Source organism: Amblyraja radiata, chromosome 7 (assembly GCF_010909765.2).
Source record: "Amblyraja radiata isolate CabotCenter1 chromosome 7, sAmbRad1.1.pri, whole genome shotgun sequence".
Classification (NCBI taxonomy): domain Eukaryota; kingdom Metazoa; phylum Chordata; class Chondrichthyes; order Rajiformes; family Rajidae; genus Amblyraja; species Amblyraja radiata.
The window spans coordinates 82,252,697-82,279,598 of record NC_045962.1 but is presented as its reverse complement, the minus strand read 5'-3'; the positions used below and the strand labels follow the sequence as shown (position 1 = coordinate 82,279,598).

Sequence of the window (26,902 nt, the reverse complement as noted above, 5' to 3'; positions counted from 1 at the left end):
TTCCTTGTTCTCCATAATAAATTCACCTTTTTCGGTCTTAAAGGGTCCAACTTTAGTCTTAACTATTTTTTTCCTCTTCACATACCTAAAGAAGCTTTTACTATCCTGCATTATATTCTTGGCTAGCTTACCTTCATACCTCATCTTTTCTCCCCGTATTGTCTTTTTGGTTATCTTCTGTTGTTCTTTAAACATTACCCAATCCTCTTGCTTCCCGCTCATCTTTGCTACGTTGTACTTCTTCGCTTTAATTTTTATACTGTCCCTGACGTCCCTTGTCAGCCATGGTCGTCCCTTTCTCCCATTGGAATCTTTCTTCCTCCTAGGAATGAACTGATCCTGCACCTTCTGTATTATTCCTAGAAATACCTGCCATTTTTGTCCCACTGTCATCCCTGCTAGTGTATCTTTCCAGTCAACTTTGGCCAGCTCCTCCCTCATGGCCCCATAGTTCCCTTTATTCAACTGCAACACTGACACCTCCGATCTACCCTTTTCCCTTTCCAATTGTAGATTAAACCTGACCATGTTATGGTCACTACCTCCTAATGGCTCATTAACCTCGAGGTCCTTTATCAATTCCGGTTCATTACATAACACTAAATCCAGAATTGCCTTCTCCCTGGTAGGCTCCAATACAAGCTGTTCGAAGAATCCATCACAAAGGCACTCTACAAAGTCCCTTTCTTGGGGTCCAGTACCAACCTGATTTTCCCAGTCTACCTGCATGTTGAAATCTCCCAAAAACAACCACAGCATTACCTTTGCTACATGCCAATTTTAACTCCTGATTCAACTTGCGCCCTATGTCCAGGCTACTGTTTGGGGGACTGTAGATTAGTCCCATTAGGGTATTTTTACCCTTACAATTCCTTAGTTCTATCAATACTGACTCCACATCTCCTGTTTCAATGTCACCCCTTGCAAGGGACTGAATCTCATTCCTCACCAACAGGGCAACCCCACCCCCTCTGCCCACCTGCCTGTCTTTTCGATAGGAGGTATACCCTTGAATATTCAGTTCCCAGCCCTGGCCCTCTTGCAGCCATGTCTCAGTAATTCCCACAACATCATATTTGCCAGTTTCTAGCCTCAAGCTAGTCCACTTTATTCTTTGTACTTCGCGCATTCATATACAGCACTTTGACCTCCGTATTCACTTCCCCCCTCGCACCTCTCTCAATTAGCCCTGACCTTACTGCTCGAGCTTTCCTTCCCATTAATTCGAGATGTAAGATGCTTACTTACAAAGTCACCATTCATTCCAGTGGCTTGCAGAGTCCATCGGGATCCCTGGCAACAACAAGTACATACATTCATAAGTCATTGTAGGAGAAGTAGGCCATTCGGCCCATTGAGTCTACTCCGCCATTCAATCATGGCTGACCTCTTTCTCCCTCAACGACATTCTACGGACTTCTCCCGACACCCGTACAGATGAACAATCTGTCAATCTGCGCCTTAAAAATACCCAATGGTGTGGCCTCCACAGCCGTCCGTGGCAATGAATTCCACAGATTCACCACCCTCTGATTGAAGAAATTCCTCCTCATCTCCTTTCTAACACCGTGAGATGTTGGTTGATTGAAAGATACAGCATGGAAACGGGCCCTTCAGCCCATCCAGTCCACGCCGACCATCGATCACACGAGTACGAAGTCATCCCAATTTCTGATGCACCCCCTACACGAGGGACAATTTACAGAGGCCAATTAACCTACAAATCCGTATTTGGGAAGTGGGATGCTTTGAGGGAGCGTGCAAACTCCACACAGAAAGCATCCGAGTAGAGGAACGAGGATCGCCCGCTGGGGGCCCAACATGGGTGGTCCGAATGGTAAACCCGGCTCGCCCACCGCGGACTCCAAACCTCTTTCTTTCTCCTCTTTCTTACTGTCTCCATCCCTCTCTCGCTCCCATTCTCCCTCTTTCCCTCCCTCACTCTTTCTCTCTCCCTCCCTCACTCACTCACCTTCCCTCCCTCTCCCACCCCTCTCTCTCTCCCTCCCTCTCCCTCCCCGTTCCTCCCACCTTCCTTCTCTCTCTCCTCTTTCTCCCCCTCTCTCTCCCCATCTCTCTCTCTCTCCCTCTCTTTCATTTCTCTTCATTTAACTCTTTCTAAAGTTACCGAACAACCTTTAGTTTTGATGACGACTTCCTGAACAAGTTTCTTACCATCTGGTCAAAAAGTGCCCAATACATTGGAAGAGGGAGATAAAGAAACAGGACTCGAGTGACCATCTTAATCTCCTTGATAACATGTTCCTGTGAGACAAAGAATTCTATCAAAAAAAGACTTTGTTTTGGAAATGAAAAATAACATATCTTATGATTTATTTAAAAAATTCAATTAAATTACTGAATAAAATTCAATGGAAGAGTTTCACGTAACTGGATATTTTTCCGTTGCCCAGTCAAGCCAATGTTCCCTTTTCGCATAGGTACTCGAACGATGTTTCCAGCGATTTCTGATTGCAAACTACAAGAAAGGACATTTATTTTAACCAATTTCACTGGTTAGAAATTGATCCTGCATTTCAGACTGATTAGAAAGGTCCCTACCCAAAACGTTGCCTGCCCATGTTCTCCAAACCTCGTTGAGTTTACTTCAGTTTTATTTTTTGTAGTTTTATGTCCCTGTCCCACTTGGGAAACCTGAACGGAAACCTCTGGAGACTTTGCGCCCCACCCAAGGTTTCCGTGCTGTTCCCGGAGGTTTTTGTCAGTCTCCCTACCTGCTTCCACTACCTGCAACCTCCGGGAACCACCTGCAGCCTCCGGGAACCGCACGGAAACCTTGGGTGGGGCGCAAAGTCTCCAGAGGTTTCCGCTCAGGTTTCCTAAGTGGGACAGGGGCTTTAGAGGTAAAGAGCGGAAACAGTCCCTCTTGCCCATTGAATCCGCGCTGACCAGTGATCCCTGCAGATAAACACTGTCCTACACCAGGGAACATTTTTACAATTACACCAAGGCAATTAATCTACAAACCTGTATGACTTTGGAGTGTGGGAGGAAACCGAAGTTCTCGGAGAAAACCCACGCAGGTCACGGGGTTCTTACAGATAGCGGAGTCAGGGAATATGGGGAGAAGGCAGGAACGGGGTACTGAATGCGGATGATCAGCCATGACCACAGTGAATGGCGATGCTGGCTCAAAGGGCCGAATGCCCTACTCCTGCACCTATTGTCTAGACTCCGTACAGACAGCACCCGTAGTCGGGAATGAACCCGGGTCTCTGCCGTTGGAAGACAGCAACTCTACGCCACTGTGCTGCCCGATTAGAAATTGACCCTGCATTTCAAGACTTGAAATTAACCTGCTTTTCAGACTGATTAGAATGGTCCCGACCCGAAACGTTGCCTGTCCATGTTCTCCAGATGCTGCTGAACCTGTTGAGTTACTCCAACACTTTGTGTCCTTTTTTGTAAACCAGCATCTGTTGTTCCTTGTTTCTACATTAAATCCATGACCCACTGATCTACCTATCTCCAATATCACAACTCCTCCTAAATTTCAATACCTTTCTTTAAACCTCCCTTCCATTGACTCCATTTATACCTCACGCTGACTCAGCAAGACCAGCAGTGTAATCAAGGATGAGTTGCACCCTGGCCACTCCATCTTCTCCCCTCTACCATGAAGCAAAATGTATAGAAGTGTGAAAACACACACCTCCAGGTTCAGGGACATCTGTCATTTACACACCTTACCCTTCCTTATCTTTGTGTCTCCCACTCACCTGACTCTCAGTATGAAGAAGGGTCTCGACCCGAAACATCACCCATTCCTTCTCTCTAGAGATGCTGCCTGTCCCGCTGAGTTATTTCAGCAATTTGTGTCTATCTAGAGTGTAAACCAGCATCTGCAGTTCCTTCCTACACAGGTTCTTCCCAGCTGTTATCAGGCAACTGAACCATCCTACCAACAACTAGAGAGCAGTCCTGAGCCATTATCTACCTCATTGGTGACCCTCGGACTATCTTTGATCAGACTTTGCTGGCTTTACCTAGCACTGAACGTTATTCCCTTGTCATGTATCTGTACACTGTAAATGGCTCGAGTGTAATCATGTATTGTCTTTCCACTGACTGGTTAGCACGCAAGATAATCTTTTCACTGTACCTCAGTACACGTGACAATAAACTCAACTCAACTCAACTTCCAGCCTTAAGAAGACAATTACGAGACCGCAACTGAGGAAGTATCCAGAGTCCTGGATAACTGATCTGAAAACATGATTTTGAAGCTGGCTCAGACATTTACTTCATGTATTAACTAAAATCTAGGGAGAATACGGGCAACACAGTGCCGCAGCTGGTAGAGGCGCTGGCCTCGCCGCACCAGAGATCCTGACCTCAGGTTCTGTCTGTGTGGAGTTTGCACATTCTCCCTGTGACCGTGTGGGTTTCCTCCGGGTGCCCCGCCTTGCTCCCACATAGAGTCATAGAGTGATACAGTGTGGAAACGGGCCCTTCGGCCCAACCTGCCCACACCGGCCAACAATGTCCCAGCTACACTAGTCCCACCTGCCTGCACTTGGTCCATATCCCTTCAAACCTGTCCTATCCATGTACTGTCTAACTGTTTCTTAAATGTTCGGATAGTCCCAGACTCAACGACCTCGTCTGGCAGCTTGTTCAGAAAGGTCTGAATGACAAATAAAGGATTCAATTCAATTCAATTCAATTCAATTGTTCCATACACCCACCACCTTTTGGGTGAAAAAGCTACCCTTCAGATTCCTATTAAATCGTTTCCCCTTCACCTTGAACCTATGTCCTGTGGTCCTCAATTCCCCTACTCTGGGCAAGAGACTCTGTATATCTACACGATCTATTCCTCTCATGATTTTGTACACCTCTATAAGATCACGCCTCATCCTCCTGCACTCCAAGGAATAGAGACCCAGCCTACTCAACCTCTCCCTATAGCTCACACCATCTAGTCCTGGCAACATCCTCGTAAATCTTCTCTGAACCCTTTCAAGCTTGACAATATCTTTCCTATAACATGGTGCCCAGAACTGAACACAATATTGACTGATGAAGGCCAATGTGCTGAAAGCCTTTTTGTCCACCTTATCTACCTGTGACTCGACCTTCAAGGAACCACGCACCTGTACTCCTAGATCCCTCTGCTCCACAACACTCCCCAGAGGCCTACCATAGATGTCCCAAATTGCAACAATTCACACTTCTCTGTATTAAATTCCATCAACCATTCCTCCGCCCACCTGGCCAATCGATCCAGATCCTGCTGCAATCTGTCACAACTATCTTCACTATTTGCAAAACCACTAACTTTTGTATCATCAGCAAACTTGCTAATCTTGCCCTGTATGTTCTCATCCAAATCATTGATGTAGATGACAAACAGTAACGGGCCCAGCACCGAACCCTGAGGTACACCACCAGTCCCAGGCCTCCAGTCCGAGAAGCAACGTTCCACCATCACCTTCTGCTTCCATCCATGGAGCCAATTTGCTAACCATTCAGCTATCTCTCCTTGGATCCCATGCGATTTAACCTTCCAGAGCAGGTTCCATGCGGAACTTTGTCGAAGACATGCTTGCTTGTCAGCTAATTGTGCTCTGTAAATTGTTCCTAGTGCATTGGGAGTGGTTGAAAAAGTGGGATATAACAGAACTTGTGTAAAGTTCATAGGTTGTAGGAGAAGATTTAGGCCATTCGGCCCATCAAGTCTACTCCGCCGTTCAGTCATCGCCGTTCTATCTCTCCCTCTCAACCCCATTCTAGGACAGTGCGTGTGTACGGGGTGACCACTGGTCAGCACGGACTTGGTGGATTTTCCAGGAAACAGGTTCTTCGGTATCCAAGTTTATGCCGACCATTGAACATCCCGTACTCTAACACCACCCTATACACTAGTGACAATTTACAATCTTACCGAAGCCAAATAACTTACAAACCTGCACTGTATCTCTAAGGTCTAAAGTAAAGTCTAGAGAAAATAACAAATAAGTCGTCGAAAGAGCTAGCACTGACTTAACTGGTCACTGCCTTCCTCTGATGCTGAAGGAAGCTTGATGAGTGGGTCAGTTTCTACACACTTACCCCAATACACCTGGAGACACCGACCAATACGTTTCCTTGCGGTGGAAGGTTTTTGTACAAACCACTCCCAGATAGGAAGACGACTAAAGAAAAGGGCAAAATAATACAATCAAGGCTCACATTTCCATGGCAATGTTTTGCCTGTTCTTTGTCTCCCTTATGAGACTCACCTTTCTTCTGCTTCCACACGGAAATGTGGAGCATCAGGAATGTTTGTTCTACGCGGTGACAATCCTCCCCAAACACAAAGATCGCAGCGGCCAAGATTGGGTGGCGCAGTGGTGCAGAGGTAGAGTTGCTGCCTTGCAGTGCCAGAGACACGGGTTCGATCCTGACCACGGGTACTGTCTATGCGGAGTTTGTTCGTTCTCCCCGTCACCTGCATGGGTTTTTTCCGGGATCTCCGGTTTCCTCCCACACTTCAAAGACGTACAGGCTTGTGGGCTGATTGGCTTTGGGAAAATTGGAAATTGTGTGTGCAGGATAGTGTTATTGTGCAGGGATCGCCAGGCCCTCTCATAGACGAACTGAGGCCCAGGCCAATTTCAAGCACTGTATCTCTAAAAAGTAAAATAAACTGGACTAAGTGGGACCGGTTGGGTTCCACGTTCATACGGGTGGGCTGGTCCCCCAACGCAATATTCCACCTCTCCACCAATTCCAATATTGGTGGCCAGTGGTGGGGGGGGGGGGGTTTCTGGAGCGCTAGTATGGGTATTGTGGGCTGAAGGGACTGGTTTCCAGAGGGCTAATATGGACATTGTGGGCCAAATGGATTCTTGGGGTGGCAACTCAGTCACTCAAGCCTGGTGTGCTGGCAGATCACTCACGGCTGGTGGGCTAGCAGTTGACTCACGGCTATTCCTTGAAATTCCATTTCAAGCAGGGTGCAAGGCCACCAAATTCAATTGCAGTTTCATACCACTTCAAGCAGGGTGCAAAGCCACCAAATTCAGGTGCAGTTTCCTACCACTTCGAGCAGGGTGCAAGGCCACCGAATTCAAGTGCAGTTTCCGACCACTTCAAGCAGGGTGCAAGGCAACCAAATTCAAGTGCGGTTTCATGCCATTTCAAGCAGGGTGCAAGGCCACCAAGTTCAAGTGCAGTTTCATGTCACTTCAAGCAGTGTGCAAGGCCACCAAATTCGTGCAGTTTCATGTCACTTCAAGCAGGGTGCAAGACCACCAAATGCTAGTGCTGTTTCGTGCCATTTCAAGCAGGGTGCAAGGCTACCAAATTCAAGTGCAGTTTCATACCACATCAAGCAGGGTGCAAGACAACCAAATGAAGTGCAGTTTCACACCATTTCAAGCAGGGTGCAAGGCCACCAAATTCAACTGCAGTTTCATACCATTTCATGCAGGGTGCAAGGCCACCAAATTCAACTGCAGTTTCATACCATTTCATGCAGGGTGCAAGGCCACCAAAGTCAAATGCAGTTTCATACCATTTCAAGCAGGGTGAAATAACCATAAAACCACTATAAAACCACACAAAACACCACACACAGTTCAGTAGACATTCAGTGTGTTTCACAGCTCAGACAGAGTCATGACATCTCCCTCCCCCATCTTGCAGAGACTGAGCCACACCTACACTTCCGGCTTTTATAATCCCTCCCCCCTCCAACCGGAAGGGGCTTGGCCTTCACGGCATGATTGTACATGACTTCACTGATGACTTCACTGATCCTATCATTCCATAAAGCCAAGTAGGACCTAATGTGAACTTCTTGACCATGACATGATCATTCACCTCAAAGACTCATTCCTTGCTTCCTCGATCTGCTGCCTGTTTCATTGAAGCTTGCTTCCTTCGGACAGCTTTGCTGAGATCGGGTCGCAGACTGTCAGGTTTAGTGCGGATCTTTTGTCTGAACATCAGTTCACTGGGTGACTTTCCAGTAGTTTCTTGAGGTGTGACTCGGTACGTCAGGGCCGGTTCAGAGCCGCTATAGCTCTGGGAATAAAGCTGTTTCTGCGTCTGGAGGTTCGGGCGTAGAAGGCCTTGTAACGTCTGCCGGAGGGAAGAAGTTCAAACAGTCCGTTACAAGGGTGTGATGAGTCTTTATGGATGCTGACGGCCTTCCTGAGGCACCATGTGTGGTAGATGCCCTCCAAGGCTGGTAGCTGTGTCCCAATGATCCTCTGCGCTCTGTGGACGACGCGCTGAAGAGCTCTCCTCTCCGCCTCCGTGCAGCTGAGATACCACACAGAGATGCCATACGTTAATATGCTCTCTGTGGTGCAGCGGTAGAATGTTGTCAGCAGCTGTTGGGGCAGACCAGTCTTTTTTTATGTCCTCAGGAAGAACAATCGTTGCTGTGCCTTCTTGACCAGCGCAGCGGTGTTGGTGGACCATGTGAGGTCCTCTGAAATGTGAGTGCCCAGAAACTTAAAGCTGGACACTCTCTCCACACTTTCCCCGTAAATGGAGATTGGGGCGTATTCTCCATTATGGGACCTCGTGAAGTCAATAATCAGCTCCTTGGTCTTGGAGGTGTTTAGTGACAAGTTATTACGTGCGCACCAGTCCGCCAGGTTCTGCACCTCCGCTCTGTATTTTGTTTCATCACCGTTGGTGATCAGCCCAATCACTGTTGTGTCATCTGCAAACTTCACGATGGTGTTGGTGTCGAATGCAGGAACACAGTCGTGAGTGAAGAGGGAGTAGAGCATGGGGCTTAGTACACTGTCTCAGGGCAATCACTGTTGCTGCTGCTGTTGCGTGTTTCACCCGAATGGCTTCAATCCATTTGATGTGAGATTCAAGAGAGTTCAAGAGAGTTCAAGAGAGTTTATTGCCATGTGTCCCTGATAGGACAATGAAATTCTAGCTTTGCTTCAGCACAACAGAACATAATAGACATTGGCAACAAAACACATGAATAAATAAACTGATAAAGTGCAAATAACAAATAATGGGTTATTAATGTTCAGAGTTTTGTCCGAGCCAGGTTTAATAGCCTGATGGCTGTGGGGAAGTAGCTATTCCTGAACCTGGTCATTGCAGTCTTCAGGCTCCTGTACCTTCTACCTGAAGGTAGCAGGGAGATGAGTGTGTGACCAGGATGGTGTGGGTCTTTGATGATACTGCCAGCCTTTTTGAGGCAGCGACTGCGATAAATCCCCTCAATGGAAGGAAGGTCAGAGCCGATGATGCACCTGTAGAAGTTAGAGAGAGTCCTCCTTGACAAACCGACTCTCCATAATCTTCTCAGGAAGTAGAGGCGCTGATGATTGCATTAGTGTTCTCGGACCAGGAAAGATCTTCAGAGATGTGCACGCCCAGGAATTTGAAGCTCGTGACCCTTTCAACCATCGACCCGTTGATATAAACGGGACTGTGGGTCCCCATCCTACTCCTTCCAAAGTCCACAATCAGTTCCTTGGTTTTGCTGGTGTTGAGGGCCAGGTTATTGTGCTGGCACCATATGGACAGTCGCTCGATCTCTCTTCTCATCCCCATCAGTGATACGTCCCACAACAGTGGTGTCGTCAGCGAACTTGATGATGGAGTTTGCACTATGACCGGCTATGCAGTCATGAGTATAGAGTGAGTACAGCAAGGTGGCATAGTCACAGTGAACCCTACTCCACGGTCTCTCAGGAAACTCCCATGGATGGATCTGGGCTGCAACAGGACTAGGTTGACTCTGCTGACAGCTTGGACAACTTCTCACTTGTTGTTCCAACTCTTTGTTGATTCCTGGCCACCAGACGTATGATCTTGCCAATGCCTTCATTTTCACGATGCACGGTGCGTGCTATGAAGTTCTTCATGGATTCTAGTCCTCATCTCCAGATTATCTGGAATGACCACTCATGGTCCCCACAGGATTATGCCATCCTCCACTGACAGCTCTTCTTTCTTGCTGGCAAAGGGCTTTACTTCTTCTGGAAGATTCCTTGCGCTTGGCCATCCTTCCATGATATGGTTCTTCACCTTTGAGAGAACTCTGACCTTCTCGGTGACCAAGTTGATGCCTGCCTCTGGTGCTTCATCAAGCTCTGTGAGCTCAGGGTGATTCCATGAAGAGCCCTCTTCGTGGATCGGCAAGCACGACAACGCATCGGCATTCTGGTGTTTCTTGCCTTCCCGATGGACTATCTTGGAACTGTAGGCAGAGAGGATCATATGCCATCTTGCTACGCGAGCAGAGGCCATTGGGCTGGCAGGCTTGTGATCTCCAAGAAGTCCCATCAGCAGCTCGTGATCAGTCACAATGGTGAAAGACCTCCCATGCAACTGTAAATGTGGAACTTCTTCAGTCCGAAGATTATGGATAAACCCTCCTTTTCATATTGTGCGTAGTTCACTTTGTTGGGCTTGAGAGTGCTTGAGGCAAAAGCTATCGGACATTCTTGTCCATCTGAGTCCACATGGCTTATCACAGCACCTAAGCCATAGGGGCTTGCATCCATTTGGAGCAAGATTGCTTTGGCTGGATCGTAATGCATCAGCACATTATCATTCTGCAGGAGACGCTTGGATCTCTGGAACGCCTGCTCTTGCTCCTTTCCCCATTTGAACTTGGGATCAGGCTCGCTGCTTCTCCTCCCACTCTTTGAATCTGCTAATCTGTACTCATCCTTCAGCATTAGAGTCAACGGTGCATTCTGCTGTGACAGTATAAACTTACTATAATACCCAAGTAATCCTAGGTATGCCTGGAGTTGGCTTTGGTTCACAGGCCGCTTGGCTTCCCGCACTGCATCAACTTTGTCTTGAAGAGGACGAAGACCATTCTTGTTCAGTTGATGTCCGAGATAGTCGACTGACTCTTGCATCAGTGCACACTTCTTCTTCAGACGTAACCCACTGGTTTCTAGTCTTGACAGGACCGCTTCCAGGTTCCTGAGGTGCTCTTCGTCAGTCTTTCCGCTAATGATGATATCATCCAGATACGGCTTGCACATGGGAGTATCCACTAGCAGGCTCTCCATTGTTCTCTGGAACATGGCTGGTGCGCTGGATATCCCAAAGTGTAACCTGGTATACTCGAAGAGACCTTTATGCGTATTGATTGTGGTGAACTTCCGAGCTTCAGGGTCTAACTCTATCTGATGATAGGCATGGGAGAGGTCTAAGTTAGATAACTTTTCTCCTCCTTCTAGTCCCTGCAGGAGATCCTCCAACGTTGGAAGTGGATACTGTTTCACTTTCAGCACCTTATTTGCTGTGAGCTTGTAATTTCCACAGACTCTCATGTTCCCATTCGGTTTCAGAACAGCTATGATCGGGCATGCGAAATCTGCTGTCTTCACCAGCTTGATAATGTCATCCTGCAGCAAGTCATCCAATGCGGCATCAATCTGCTTTCTAGCAGCATATGAAACAGGAGCTGCCTTGTAAAACTTTACCCCACTGTTGTCGTCTTGTGGATACACTTTGGCTTGGTATCCCTTCAGTACTCCGTGGGTGCTGTTATCAAACTGTTTGGCATGTTTGTTGAGTACTGAGCTCATGGCATCTTGCAAACTGCGTATTCTACTCGGTGGACTTAGGCTTGCACCCGGCGTGTTCTGGCTGTCTAGATTTGACAGCAATCCAGGGTACTTCCTCAACCAGTCTCTTCCCAATAGGCTTGCACCTTTCTTTACTACCACTAGGGTCAGCGTTTCTGGCTTCCTGTGAGGTTCGGGCTGTACCTGTACCGCTGCTTGTCCGTAGATGTCAACCTTCTCTCCTGTGTAGGATTTCAGCTTAAGGCTACAGGGATCTAATCTGGGGTCTTGACCGAGTTTGCTGAAGACTTCTTCTGGTACGATAGTCCATGGACTTCCAGTGTCAACTTCTAGTTGTACCTCCCTGCTGTTCACTATCACAATGGCTGTATACGGGTCAGAGTTCGTAAACTTGTTGATCGATTCATCTTCCAAGTGGCTCATGGTTCCCTCTGATGAATTTGAATCAGTCTCCTCCAAGTGGCTTGCTTTTTTCTGGAATCGTCTCCTCCTCTGCTGGTAAGCTCTAACAGCATCAGGCTGGCTTTTGGTGTGACCCATTCCCTAGCACCTGAAGCACCTACCATCTCGAAATTTACACGTCGTTGGCTCATGGCTGCCGCCACATCTCCAGCACTTCTTGAAGGATTGAACCTTGTCTTTGGATGCCCTTGGTGGACTCCTTGTCTTCTTTGGTCCAGGCTCCTTCCTTTGAAGCTGAGGAACGGAGGTAAAATCATCTTGAGGCCTTCCGATCTTCTTGATCTGCTCTACTTACATAGAAAACATAGAAAATAAGTGCAGGATTAGGCCATTCGGCCCTTCGAGCCTGCACCGCCATTCAATATGATCATGGCTGATCATCCAACTCAGTATCCTGTACCTGCCTTCTCTCCATACCCCCTGATCCCTTTAGCCACAAGGGCCACATCTAACTCCCTCTTAAATATAGCCAATGAACTGGCCTCAACTACCTTCTGTGGCAGAGAATTCCAGAAATTCACCACTCTCTGTGTGAAAAATGTTTTCCTCATCTCGGTCCTAAAAGATTTCCCCCTTATCCTTAAACTGTGACCCCTTGTTCTGGACTTCCCCAACATCGGGAACAATCTTCCTGCATCTAGCCTGTCCAACCCCTTAAGAATTTTGTAAGTTTCTATAAGATCCCCCCTCAATCTTCTAAATTCTAGCTTGTTTTAGCAACCTCCATCGCTGTCGCAATATTGACTGCGTTCTCAAAGGTTAATTTTACTTCGGAGTCACGCGAGTGACTACGTGAAGAACCCGCTCAGCGCGCATGCGCGTCATTACGCCAGCAGTGCAACAGCGGCAGCGGGAGTCAGGCGCTCCTGCTACGAGCCTGAAGGAAAGGAACGTTAGGTAAGTACTTACCTTCAGAGTAAAGTCGGTCTTTGCTTTTGTGTGGAGCAAAGCAGCAAAGGGAAGCGGCCCCCGTTCGACTCCAGGGAAGGAGCCGACAGTGGAGGGGGGAGAGGCGGCAACGGGACCGCACACGCTGCGGTCCACAGACACGGGTGCTGCGCTGATGCCCAGTCCGCTAAACAGCTGTCTGACCAACAGCAGCGGACTGGAGGGAAATTAAAAAACCGGCCAGCACCCCTGCAGACTCCCGACAAGGAGACTCGCCGCCCGAGAACCGCTGAAATGCTGCCCGAAAACGGCAGACAGCCTCTAACAGCAAGGTCAGGACCAACCTCAGGCTGGAGACAGACACGGAAGATGGGATCAGTACTTCAAACAAAAAACAAGAATGTCTGTTTCTCCAAGCCAGAGGAAGGTCATGGAGCTAAAAACTCCAGCGAGACTGCCTCAGGAGCAGGGGCAAGTCCGCCAAGGGAGCTAAACACTCCCACTCCAGTGCCTACAGCACTGGCCATCTCCCTTGTCGAGGAATCGATGGCGACCAGGGCTGGGCTGGTCAAGAAGAGGGGTCACTGGCTGAACAACATCGGGAGTATGCTTGAGGTACAGGATCAGGAAGAGCTGCTGGGTGTGGCCGCTATGTGGCTCCACCACTAGCGAGATGGCTTTTCAGTCTCAACTGATGGCCAGCTTACTACCTGTTCTTTTCAAAAATCTCCAAGACAGGTAGTCATGAGGCGTTGGATTTCATCACGCTTCCCCTAAATTGCATTTACTCAAAGTGCCCACCATTATTGGAGGGTACATTGAGCATCGCTTTAAAAAAAGCCAAATATCTAAAAATGAATTTGATACCCCTGACGTCAGCTATCATTTTTGCATGCTCTTTCCAGAGGGTCAGGGTAGTATGGCAAAACACCTGACCCTACTGTTCGCAGTGCTCCGCAACTTCTCAGGAAGTTATAAAACCTACCCTCAACTCAAAATATTTTTACAGGACTGTGAGAACGCCGACCTCACAACCACAGATCCTGCTGTCTGGCTAAGTTACCAAACCAAGCCTAAAAAACTGGACGAAGTGTCCAAAATATCGGCGCAAGAGGGCAGGGTCTGGAATGAACACCACACGTAAACCAGTCAGCAGTACCTCTAATGCGTCCACCAGGAAGGTCTACCTCATGGTACTGGTGAAAGCTCGGGGCCTGCATGCCAATCCCGTAAGCCTTTCAGGCCAAGGCCCAGAGCAGGCCCCATGGAAAATGCGCCACCCCCCAACACCACCACCTCGTCAGACAACGTGCAAGACTCGTTGGACCGGCAGGAAACAGAAGAATACCCATAACCATGGAGGTAGGTGGGTCTGGTTCCTACCAACGTATAGAAGATAGGGGCTTAATACTAACAGGGGGGAGATTACACCTGTTTTAAGAAGCACGGGAGTCTATCACAAGTGATCAGTATATACTCAATGGCTTTAGTGGATACAAAATGCAATTCATACTAGAAAAATTGCCACCAGTTCAACATTTACCCCAGAGGGTATTTTCCCTCTCCGTTAAAGAAACGAGAGGGACAAGCTGTACTGGTGAGACTAATTACAAAGGGTATCATGGGAAACATGAACCCTTGGAATTCGTATCAAATATTCGTCACTAAACCCAAAAAGATGGTGGATGTCGCATCATCATTGACTTAACTTCACTAAATATGTTTGTTAAGTATATACATTTCAAAATGGAAACGGTTGTTACTGCCAAACAACTAATTTCCAAAGGATACTTCATGGCAAGCATTGATCTTAAAGATGTTTACTATTTAGTACCATTCACGAGGATCATCGCAGATACCTGAAATTTACCTGGATGGGGCAGCTATGGCAATTTAAAGCGTTACCCAATGGGAAAATAGGCAAGACCATGGAATTGACTATGTTAGCTGTATCAGCTACCAAACAGTTATTCGAAACCCTGGGATTGTCTTACATCCAAATAAATCTAAGTTGAAGCCATCCACAGTCATGGACTACTTGGGCTTCACAATTAATTCAGTCTACGTGACTGTAACTTTGCCAAGAGACAAAACAGTTGAATTGGCACAATCATGCAACAATTTAATGGTCCACGTACTCCCAACTATTCGACAAGTAACAGAGTAATTGGGAATATGGTAGCAGCATTTCCGGCTACACAATTCAGACCTTAGCACTGTCAAAACTTACAAAGAGCAAAGGTACAGGCACCAAAACAACATACAGGTCATTATGATCGTGTCATGAAGTCACCCACTGAAACAATATCATAACAACAGTGGTGGGCAAAAAACGTTTGGCATAATTTCAACCTATTATCATCACTAACAAGTAGTAGATGAACTAACCCAGAATCATCGTTACCACTTACACTGGGTATTAAATATCTACAGATGTTGGGTGACTTTTATGGTTTAAAGCATATGCACAAATATGCATCACTTGCATGTACGATCACAAATAGATAATACTACGGTGGCAGCCTACATTAACCATATGGGCGGCATAAAATCGGTATCATGCGACAAGTTGGTCAACACAATTTGGCAATGGTGTGTCGAAAGACATATTTGGCTATCAGTAACTTACCTGCCAGGTAAGCTAAATACAGTGGCAGACACCAGGTCACGTAAATTTAATGACAATGGATGTTAAACCCCAAATAATTTGCAAAAGTTATCATGCAATATGGGACGCCAGATATCGATTTATTTGCATCAAGGCTAAATCACCAGGTACCTATGTATGTCGCTTGGGAACCAGACCCTGAGGCAGCAGCGGTAGATGCGTTCGCGCTGGATTGGGGAAATTCTTCTTCTATGCATTTCCTCCCTTCTGCCTCATCAGTTGGGGACTACGCACAATACAAATGGACTCTGCTTCAGGTATTTTGATAGTACCCGACTGGCCTACACAGCCATGGTTCCCAAAACTCCATGACATGGTTGTTGAAACTCCGATGGTATCCCCAGTGACCCAGAGTTATTAACACCCAGTGTCGGGCACAAGCCACCCGTGCCATGAAAAAAAAAAAAATCAAACTCCTGGGTTGCAGATTCTGCACAAACCACTTCTGGGACTGGGATTATCAGAACAAACCATCGACACCATGTCAGCATCCCTTCGAACATCCACTAAAAAACAGCACTTGTCCAGCATCAAGAAATGGGAGAAGTACTGCTTGGATAAAGGGACCACCTACTCAACCGCTACAGTTACCAACGTACTGGAATTCCTGGCGAACCTTCACCACGATGAAGGACTCAGCTACAGAGCCATCAACACGGCTAGAAGTGCCATGCCTGTCTATTTAAAACCAGCTCCAGGACAACAGGCCATGGGGTCCCACCCGCTGGTGGTCAAACTAATGAAGGGTATTTACAACTCTAACCCCCTAGACCAAGGTACACCCATACATGGGATGTCAGTGTGGTCCTGACATACCTCAGGGGATGGCCACCAGCCAGATCCCTTAACCTGGAACAATCTATGCTCAAAACACTCATGTTGATGGCACTTGTATCTGCACAGAGGGTCCAGTCACTACACCTATTGCGACTGGACAACATGATCACAGCTCCAGACCAGATCTCTGTCGTTATTCAGCGACTGATCAAACAGAGCAGACCAGGAACACCTAATCCAGTCGTGGAATTCCGGGCTTACCCACCAGAACCACGGTTATGTGCCATGACCCACCTACTATCCTACATAGACACAACCAAAATATTCGAGGGAGATGAAAAGCCTTGTGGGTCAGTCATAAAAAACCTTATGGTCGGGTGACGAGCCAAACCATTGCGAGATGGCTCAAGCAGGTGCTAAAAACTGCTGGGATAAACACTAACATGTACAAATTTTATTCCACCAGGGCAGCATCCACGTCGACGGCTAAAAGAATGGACGTGCCTATAGACCACATCCTGGCTACAGCAGGATGGTGGGGGGAAAGACCGTTCAGAAATTTTATAATAAGCCGTTGGCAAAACCTGTTTTATTTGCAGTAAAGATTTACGGACTGCAAATATTTAATTTAAGCCCAGGGGAGCAATTTAATTTCTTTGTTGTTATTGTTAAAAAATACCATTGTGTTTTTCTACAAACAGATTCATTGGTTGATTACGATAACGCTTCCTCCCTCAAGAACTTCGGCAGTGAGTGAAATAAAACTGTTACACGGTTTGAAATCACAGAGCTTTGAAGTCTTCACGTAGTCACTCACGTGACTCCGAAGTAAAATAGTAAGATTAAACGAGAACTTACCAGTTTCAAGTTTGATCTGTATTTTATGAGGAGTTACGATGAGGGATTACGTGCCCTCCGCTCCCACCCTCAATAATATGGGTCAAACTGATAACTGATGTCTCCTTTTCTTTACTATGTTTACTTCAATAACTGTGTCGATTTGTGATTCCACACCGCTGCTTGGAAGTATGCCGCGCATGCGCGCTGAGCGGGTTCTTCACATAATCCCTCATCGTAACTCCTCATAAAATACAGATCAAACTTCAAACTGGTAAGTTCTCGTTTAATCTTACTATTTTGGTGTAGCCATCAGTTTTCGCTGGATGTTAATATCTGCAAATCCTACCACCAAAGCCTCACGGGATGGCTTTGCTGGCTTCACGGGCTGCACCGCTTACCGATGTGTCCTTACGTTATCACCGGCGCTGGTCTGCTCTAGGAGACTCGGCTTCTCGTTGTCGGTGGCGGTTGCCAGGCTTGGCCATGGACTGCACGGCACTGGTAAAGCATTTAAAGCAAGCGGCCACGGTTGCTGCTCTGCTCGCTAGGCTTACTGTTCCTGTTAACGGATTCGTCATCCTCGTCGCCAAATTGTTATGTATTTGCGCTGGAATTTGACTTAAAATAAGACTCGGAACACACCAGTATTTAACATGTTTGTTGTATTGTAATCGCCATCTTGAGTCTCTCTGTGCATGCGTACAATTGCGCAAGTCGTTCAATTATACCATTCATATTCGCATACACAACAATATCCTCTCATCCTTCTAAACTCCAGAGTGTACAAGCCCAGCCGTTCCATTCTCTCAGCATATGACAGTCCCGCCATCCCGGGGATTAACATTTTCTTTTGTCATTAAAGCTGAGAAGAATTCATAAAAGATGAGGATGTAAAGGGCTTGGATGGGCTGGGAATGTCCCCCCCTGTAGTGTAGGAGGCTGAGGGGTAGTTTAGTTTATCTTTGTTTAGACATACAATGTGGAAACAGGCCGTTCGGCCCAGCGAGTCCGCGCCGACCCACGATCATCCATACCCTATCCTACACACTAAGGGGCCAATTAATCTGCAAACCTGCACGTCTTTGGAGTGTGGGAGGAAACCGGAGCACCCGGAGAAAACCTAAGTGGTTACAGGGAGAACGTACAAACTCCATACAGACAGCACCTGTAGTCAGGATCGAACCTGGGTCTCTGGAGCTGTAAGGCAGCAACTCTACCGCACAGCGCCATTGTGCCTCCCTTCTCACGGGGACATTTCATTCTGTTCGTTCTCAGCGATTCCCCCCGCCATGTCCCCCCCCCCCCCCCCACTCCCCATAGTTGAAGCAAAGGGCCCTGTTTCCGCGCTGTACAACTTTGTCACCACAAGGAATTGGCTTGTAATGACTTTGTAATCACAAGGAACTGCAGACGCAGGTTTACACCAAAGAAAGACACAAAGTGCTGGAGTAACCCGGCGGAATTTGTAACGATGTAAGCGCCCATTATGGGGCGGATATTTGCATACCTTGGGTGTACAAGCAAAGAGATTCACCGTGAATTGTCACATGTGACAATAGAGTATTCAATTCATAAGGTCAGAAGAAATAGGAGGAGAATTAGGCCATTCGGCCCATCAAGTCCACTCCATCATTCAATTATGGCTGATCCATCTCTCCCTCCTCACCCCATTCTCCTGCCTTCTCCCCATAACCCCTGATACTCCTAGATCTCTCCTCCTCCTCCTCCTCCTCCTCCTCCTCGGACCCTGTCATTTACTGTGACGGTCCTGCTGTGGTTTGATTCCCCCAAAATACAACATTCAATTTAATTTCAACAATCCAGGGTGAGGAGTGGATGCCTCCAGCGGCGATGAGTACAGAACGTTGGCAAGGGAAACATGCTGAAGTTGATCGTTTTTTTGCTTACCTGTTGCTACCACCATCAGAGCAGCAGGAACGCCGAAAGCTAAAGCGTAACACTCTCCGCCAAAGCACTTCACGTCCGCTGAATGAGAACACAAGGCAATGTCAATGCGGACACAAGTGCTGAGTGTAGGTTTATTATCATCACTTCTACGAAGGTACATTAGGAAGCTTCAAGCTCACAAATTCACAGGTTATAGGTGTAGTTTCGGGACAATCAGCCATGATCACATTGAATGGCTCGAAGGGCCGAATGGCCAACTCCTGCACCTATTTTCTATGTTTCTATGTTTAAGGTCATAAGGTTATAAGGAATAGGAGTAGAATCAGGCCATTTGGCCCATCAAGTCTACTCCCCCATTCATTCATGGCTAATCTATCTCTCTCCCCTAATCCCATTCTCCTGCCTTCTCCCCACAACCTTTGTCACCCACTCTAATCAAGAATTTGTCTATCCCTGCCTTAAAACTATCCACTGACTTGGCCTCCACAGCCCTCTGTGGCAATGAGTTCCACAGATTAACCGCCCTCCGACTAAAGAATACCTTTAAATGTAATACACAGGAACTGCAGATGCTGGTTTATACCAAAGATAGGCACAAAGTGCTGGAGTAACCCAGCAATGGCAGCCTCGCCAACAGTCTGTCTGTCCTTTCTTCTTTTTTGTTATTTTTAGTCTGTGTTTAAAGTATGTTTTAGTGTTCCTTGGTTTGTTTTATGTGTGGGGGGGGGGAGGGGGTTGGGGGAAACATTTTTTCAACCTCTTACCTCGACGGAGATGCGATTTGTTTCCGTATCGTATCTCCGTCCCCACAGCGGCCTGACATCGTGGAGTTGGCGGCCTTTCCTGGAGACCGACCCGACGCTCCAAGCCGCGGGAGTCTGCGGGACTTTAACATTGCGGAGATTGTGATCCCTTTGCCGGAGATCGAAGCTCCAACCGCGGGGCCTGTGGACTTTGACGTCGTGAAGCCTGCGGTCTCTGGTAAGAAGAGGCCGACTCGGGAGCTCCACGCCGCAGAGAGAGTTTCAACCACCCCAATGCGGGAGTTTCGATCACCCCGATGGGGGCTTCGATCGTCGGCTGCGGGGGCTTTGTTCACCCGACTGGGGATGGTTTGACTGCCCCGACCGCGGGAGAACAAGAGGAAGAAGCTTGAACTTTATTGCCTTCCATCACAGTGAGGAATGTGGAGTCCACTGTGGTGGATGTTTATGTTAACTTTTATGTGGTTGTGTGTCTTGTTGCTTTTCACTTAGTATGGCTGTGTGGTAACTCATGTTTCACTTTATATTAATTGGTACATGTGACAATAAACTGGCCTTGAAACCTTGGATTAGGCAGCATGTAATGAGAATTAACGGCAGATGCTGGTTTATACCAAATATTAGTCACACAATCCTAGCATAACTCAGCGTGTCGGGCAGCATCTCTGGAGAAAATGGACAGATAACGTTTCGGGTTGGGTCTGAAGAAAGGTGTCGACCCAAAATGTCACCTATCTACAGATGCTGCCCGACATGCTGAGTTACTCCAGGATATCTGGTCTAATGGTGAAATGCTTTGTTCTGCATGTAATCCAAACAGGTCAAATATACCATAAATAAATACAATTGTCAAATTCAACAACAATAGATAGAGCAAAGGGGAAGATACAGAGTGTAGAATATTGTTCTCAGCATTGTAGTACATCAGTTCCATACGTCCATAACTCATAGGAGCAGAGGTAGGCCATTCGGCCCATCAAGTCTACTCCGTCATTCAATAATGACTGATCTATCTTTCCCTCTCAACCCCATTCTCCTGCCTTCTACCCATAACCTCCGACACCCATACTAATCTGATATCTGTCAATAGTTCAGTTTAGTTTATTGTCACATGTACCGAGGTACAGTGAAAAGCTTTGTTGCATGCTATCTAGTCAGCTGAAAGACAATATATGATTATAATCGAGCCATTTACAGTGTATAGGTGCATGATAAGGGAATAACGTTTAGTGCAAGGTAACGCTAACAAAGTCTGATCAAGGATAGTCCCAGGGTTCCCGATGAGGTAGATAACAGTTCAGCACTGCTCTCTGGTTGTGGTAGGATGATTCAGTTGCCCAAAAACAGCTGGGAAGAAATGGTTCCTGAATCTGCAGTTTTCACACTTCTATGCCATTTGCTGGATGGGATAGGGGTGAAGAGGGAGTGGCCAGGGTGCGACTCGTCCTTGATTATGCTGCTAGTCTTGCTGAGGCAGCGTGAGGTGTAGATGGAGTCAATGGAAGGGAGGTTGGTTTGTGTGATGGTCTGGGCTGCGTCCACAATTCGTTGTAATTTCTTCCAATGGCCTTGGATTGAATCTTCGCTTTGAAAATACCCGACTGAGTCAGTTAGATATCGCTCTTAAGGCTAATGGAATCAAGGGATATGGGAAAAAAGTGGGAACGGGGTCCTGATAATGTTTAGTTGCAAAGTAAAGCCAGCAAAGTTCAATCAAAGATAGTCCGAGGATCACCAATGAGGTAGATAGCTGTTCAACACTGCTCTCTGGTTGTGGTAGGATGGTTCAGTTGCTTGATAACAGCTGGGAAGAAACTGTCCCTGAATGTGGAGGTGTGCGTTTTCACACCTCTATTTCTCGCCGTCTTGGATGGAGCTGTTCCCAAACCAAGCTGTGATGCGCCTTGTCGAATTCTCTGCCGCAGAAGGCAGCGGAGGCTAATTCACCGGATGTGTTCAAGAGAGAGTCAGATATAGCTTCTGGGGCTAACGGAATCAAGGGATATGGGGAGAAAGCAGGAACGGGGTATTGATTTTGGAAGATCAGCCATGATCGTATTGAATGGTGCTGCTGGCTCGAAGGGCAGAATAGAAACATAGAAATTAGGTGCAGGAGTAGGCCATTCGGCCCTTCGAGCCTGCACCACCATTCAATATGATCATGGCTGATCATCCAACTCAGTATCCCGTACCTGCCTTCTCTCCATACCCTCTGATCCCCTTAGCCACAAGGGCCACATCTAACTCCCTCTTAAATATAGCCAATGAACTGGCCTCGACTACCCTCTGTGGCAGAGAGTTCCAGAGATTCACCACTCTCTGTGTGAAAAAAGTTCTTCTCATCTCGGTTTTAAAGGATTTCCCCCTTATCCTTAAGCTGTGACCCCTTGTCCTGGACTTCCCCAACATCGGGAGCAATCTTCCTGCATCTAGCCTGTCCAACCCCTTAAGAATTTTATAAGTTTCTATAAGATCCACTCTCAATCTCCTAAATTCTAGAGAGTATAAACCAAGTCTATCCAGTCCTTCTTCATAAGACAGTCCTGACATCCCAGGAATCAGTCTGGTGAACCTTCTCTGCACTCCCTCTAGGGCAATAATGTCCTTCCTCAGGTTTGGAGACCAAAACTGTACCAATACTCCAGGTGTGGTCTCACCAAGACATTGTACAACTGCAGTAGAACCTCCCTGCTCCTATACTCAAATCCTTTTGCTATGAAAGCTAACATATCATTCGCTTTCTTCACTGCCTGCTGCACCTGCATGCCTACTTTCAATGACTGATGTACCATGACACCCAGGTCTCGCTGCATCTCCCCTTTTCCTAGTCGGCCACCATTTAGATAATAGTCTGCTTTCCAGTTTTTGCCACCAAAATGGATAACCTCACATTTATCCACATTATACTGCATCTGCCAAACATTTGCCCACTCACCCAGCCTATCCAAGTCACCTTGCAGTCTCCTAGCATCCTCCTCACAGCTAACACTGCCCCCCAGCTTAGTGTCATCCGCAAACTTGGAGATATTGCCTTCAATTCCCTCATCCAGATCATTAATATATATTGTAAATAGCTGCGGTCCCAGCACTGAGCCTTGCGGTACCCCACTAGTCACTGCCTGCCATTGTGAAAAGGACCCGTTTACTCCTACTCTTTGCTTCCTGTTTGCCAGCCAGTTCTCTATCCACATCAATACTGAACCCCCATTGCCGTGTGCTTCGAGTTTGTATACTAATCTCTTATGTGGGACCTTGTCGAAAGCCTTCTGGAAGTCCAGATACACCACATCCACTGGTTCTCCCCTATCCACGCTACTAGTTACATCCTCGAAAAATTCTATAAGATTCGTCAGACATGATTTACCTTTTGTAAATCCATGCTGACTTTGTCCAATGATTTCACCACTTTCCAAATGTGCTGCTATCCCATCTTTAATAACTGACTCTAGTAGTTTCCCCACTACCGATGTTAGACTAACTGGTCTGTAATTCCCCGTTTTCTCTCTCCCTCCCTTCTTAAAAAGTGGGGTTACGTTTGCTACCCGCCAATCCTCAGGAACTACTCCAGAATCTAAAGAGTTTTGAAAGATTATTACTAATGCATCCACTATTTCTGGAGCTACTTCCTTAAGTACTCTGGGATGCAGCCTATCTGGCCCTGGGGATTTATCGGCCTTTAATCCATTCAATTTACCCAACACCACTTCCCGGCTAACCTGGATTTCACTCAATTCCTCCAACTCCTTTGACCCGCGGTCCCCTGTTATTTCCGGCAGATTATTTATGTCTTCCTTAGTGAAGACGGAACCAAAGTAGTTATTCAATTGGTCCGCCATATCCTTGTTCCCCATGATCAACTCACCTGTTTCTGACTGCAAGGGACCTACATTTGTTTTAACTAATCTCTTTCTTTTCACATATCTATAAAAACTTTTGCAGTCAGTTTTTATGTTCCCTGCCAGTTTTCTTCATAATCTATTTTTCCTTTCCTAATTAAGCCCTTTGTCCTCCTCTGCTGGTCTCTGAATTTCTCCCAGTCCTCCGGTATGCTGCTTTTTCTGGCTAATTTGTACGCATCATCCTTCGCTTTGATACTATCCCTGATTTCCCTTGTTATCCACGGATGTACTACCTTCCCTGATTTATTCTTTTGCCAAACTGGGATGAACAATTTTTGTAGTTCATCCATGCAGTCTTTAAATGTCTTCCATTGCATATCCACCGTCAACCCTTTTAGAATTAATTGCCAGTCAATCTTGGCCAATTCACGTCTCATACCCTCAAAGTTACCTTTCTTTAAGTTCAGAACCATTGTTTCTGAATTAACAATGTCACTCTCCATCCTAATGAAGAACTCAACCATATTATGGTCACTCTTGCCCAAGGGGGCACGTACAACAAGACTGCTAACTAACCCTTCCTCATTACTCAATACCCAGTCTAAAATAGCCTGCTCTCTCGTTGGTTCCTCTACATGGTGATTTAGATAACTATCCCGCATACATTCCAAGAAATCCTCTTCCTCAGCACACCTGCCAATTTGATTCACCCAATCTATATGTAGATTGAAGTCACCCATTATAACGGTTTTGCCTTTGTCGCACGCATTTCTAATTTCCTGTTTGATACCATCTCCAACTTCACTACTACTGTTAGGTGGCCTGTACACAACCCACCAGCGTTTTCTGCCCCTTAGTGTTTCGCAGCTCTACCCATACCGATTCCACATCCTCCAAACTAATGTCCTTCCTTTCCATTGCGTTAATCTCCTCTCTAATCAGCAACGCTACCCAACCTCCTTTTCCTTTCTCTCTATCCCTCCTGAATATTGAATATCCCTGGATGTTCAGCTCCCAGCCTTGGTCACCCTGGAGCCATGTCTCCGTGATCCCAACTATATTATAGTCATTAATAGCTATCTGCACATTCAACTCATCCACCTTATTACGAATGCTCCTTGCATTGAGACACAAAGACTTCAGGCTTGTTTTTACAACACTCTTATCCCTTATACAATTATGTTGAAAAGTGGCCCTTTTTGATTTTTGCCCTGGTTTTGTCTGCCTGCCACTTTTACTTTTCACCTTGCTACCTATTGCTTCTACCCTCATTTTACACCCCTCTGTCTCTACGCTCACACATTTAAGAAACCCTTTTCCTTTAACTCCATCCTCCACTATCCCATTCGACACCCCACCCCCCTTATTCAGTTTAAAACCACCCGTGTAGCAGTGGCAAACCTGCCTGCCAGAATGCTGGTCCCACACCTGTTAAGATGCAATCCGTCCCTTTTGTACAGTTCCCCCTTACCCCAAAACAGATCCCAGTGATCTAAGAATCTAAATCCCTGCCCCGTGCACCAGTTCCTCAGCCACACGTTCAGGTCCTGTATCTCCCTGTTCCTGCTCTCGCCAGCACGAGGAACTGGAAGCAAACCGGAGATAACAACCCTGGAGGTCCTGCTTTTCAGCATTTTTCCGAGCTCTCTAAAGTCACGCAGAATATTCATCCCCTTCTTTCCGACATCGTTTGTGCCGACATGCACTACCACTTCCGGATGTTCACCTCCGCCCTTGAGGATTTTCTGCACTCTGTCCGTGACATCCTGGATCCTGGCACCAGGAAGGCAGCACACCATCCTCGCATCCCGTCTGTTGCCGCAGAAACCCCTGTCCGTACCTCTCACAATGGAGTCTCCCACTACAATGGCGTTGCCTGCCTTAGGCCTTTTTGGTTTTGGCTCAACAGCCCTATTCGCATCACAAGCCAGTCCGTCGCCCAGTGTAAACACCTCTTCTGTCCCGACAGCTTCTAAGTGGGTGAACCTGTTCACAAGAGGTACAACACCCGGGGACGTTGGCATTCCATGCTTCCCTCCCGTTCTCACTGTCTCCCACCTTCTCTCTTCCAGTACCTTAGGTGTAACAATCGTACTGTAGGACTTGTCGAGGAACGACTTCGTTTCTCGGACGAACCGGAGGTCATCCACTTGCTTCTCCAGTTCCCCAACACGGCCCTTCAGGAGCTCTACCTGGATGCACTTCTCGCATTTGTAGCAGCCAGAGGCACCAGCGGTGTCCTTGACCTCCCACATACTGCAAGCATCGCACTGAATCAGCTTGCCTGACATCTCCTTCTTTCGTCTCTACCTCTCAAGCGAATGGGTTACTCCTGTACCTTTTTTCTATGTTTCTATGATGCGCTACAATGCTGAGACCTATATTCTGTGCTCTGTATCTTCCCCTTTGCTCCACCTATTATACTTGAGGCACCAATGATCCAATGCAATTGCAGCAGAGAATTGTGAATCTGCACTAACCTCGTAGGATGGGAGTGATGATGGTGGACAACAAGCTTCCTGCATTGATGCACAGATAGAAGAAAGAGAAGAACCTCCTTCTCTCTACGTTCTGAAACATAACAGCGAGACGTTACTACTGAGGAAATCGATCGACCAACGCAAGTCAGTGTTTTGTAAAACTATTTGCAATCAAGATCATTTTAGTTTGGTTTGGAGTAACAGTGTGGAAACAGGCCTTTCGGCCCACTGACTCCACGCCGACCAGCGATCCCCGCACACTAGTCCTATCCTACACTCTTGGGCCAATTTACAGAAGCCAATTAATCTACAACCAACTAGCGATCCCCGCACTATCCTACCCACACTAGGTACAATTCTTCCATTTATACCAAGCCAATTATCTACAAACCTGTACGTCTTTGGAGCGTGAGCAGAAACCGAATATCTCGGAGAAAACCCGCGCAGGTCACGTGGAGAACGTACAAACTCCGTACAGGCAGCACCTGTAGTAGCAAAGTTACAAAATTTTGAGATTTTAAAAATCAAGTCTGCAATTTATCCCATCAGATAAAGCATAAAAATAATTTAATTTGACACCTAATTCACTTTCATATCTTCAGTATTAAAAAAGTTATGGCCATTTTCATACTCGGTAATTAGCATCTTGTTCCCTATTGCTTTTCCATTGACTTAAAACAAAAGCTGTGATCAAGGACTGCCAAAAGCCCATAACTTTCTTAAAAATTAAGAG

The 26,902-nt window shown here is 46.8% G+C and overlaps 1 protein-coding gene across 1 annotated transcript in view; it reads right to left on the bottom strand.

Annotated features, from left to right (window-relative positions):
- The window catches only part of LOC116975566 (solute carrier family 15 member 2-like), a 94,075-nt gene that overhangs the window by 50,246 nt on the left and 16,927 nt on the right, over positions 1-26,902 (bottom strand). The window contains exons 7-12 of the mRNA XM_033024858.1: positions 26,170-26,260; positions 19,087-19,164; positions 6,076-6,158; positions 2,393-2,479; positions 2,176-2,265; positions 1,249-1,293 (exon numbers count right to left, since the gene is read on the bottom strand). Coding sequence (XP_032880749.1) covers positions 1,249-1,293; positions 2,176-2,265; positions 2,393-2,479; positions 6,076-6,158; positions 19,087-19,164; positions 26,170-26,260 — 474 coding nt within the window. The remainder of the gene's footprint in view (positions 1-1,248; positions 1,294-2,175; positions 2,266-2,392; positions 2,480-6,075; positions 6,159-19,086; positions 19,165-26,169; positions 26,261-26,902) is intronic.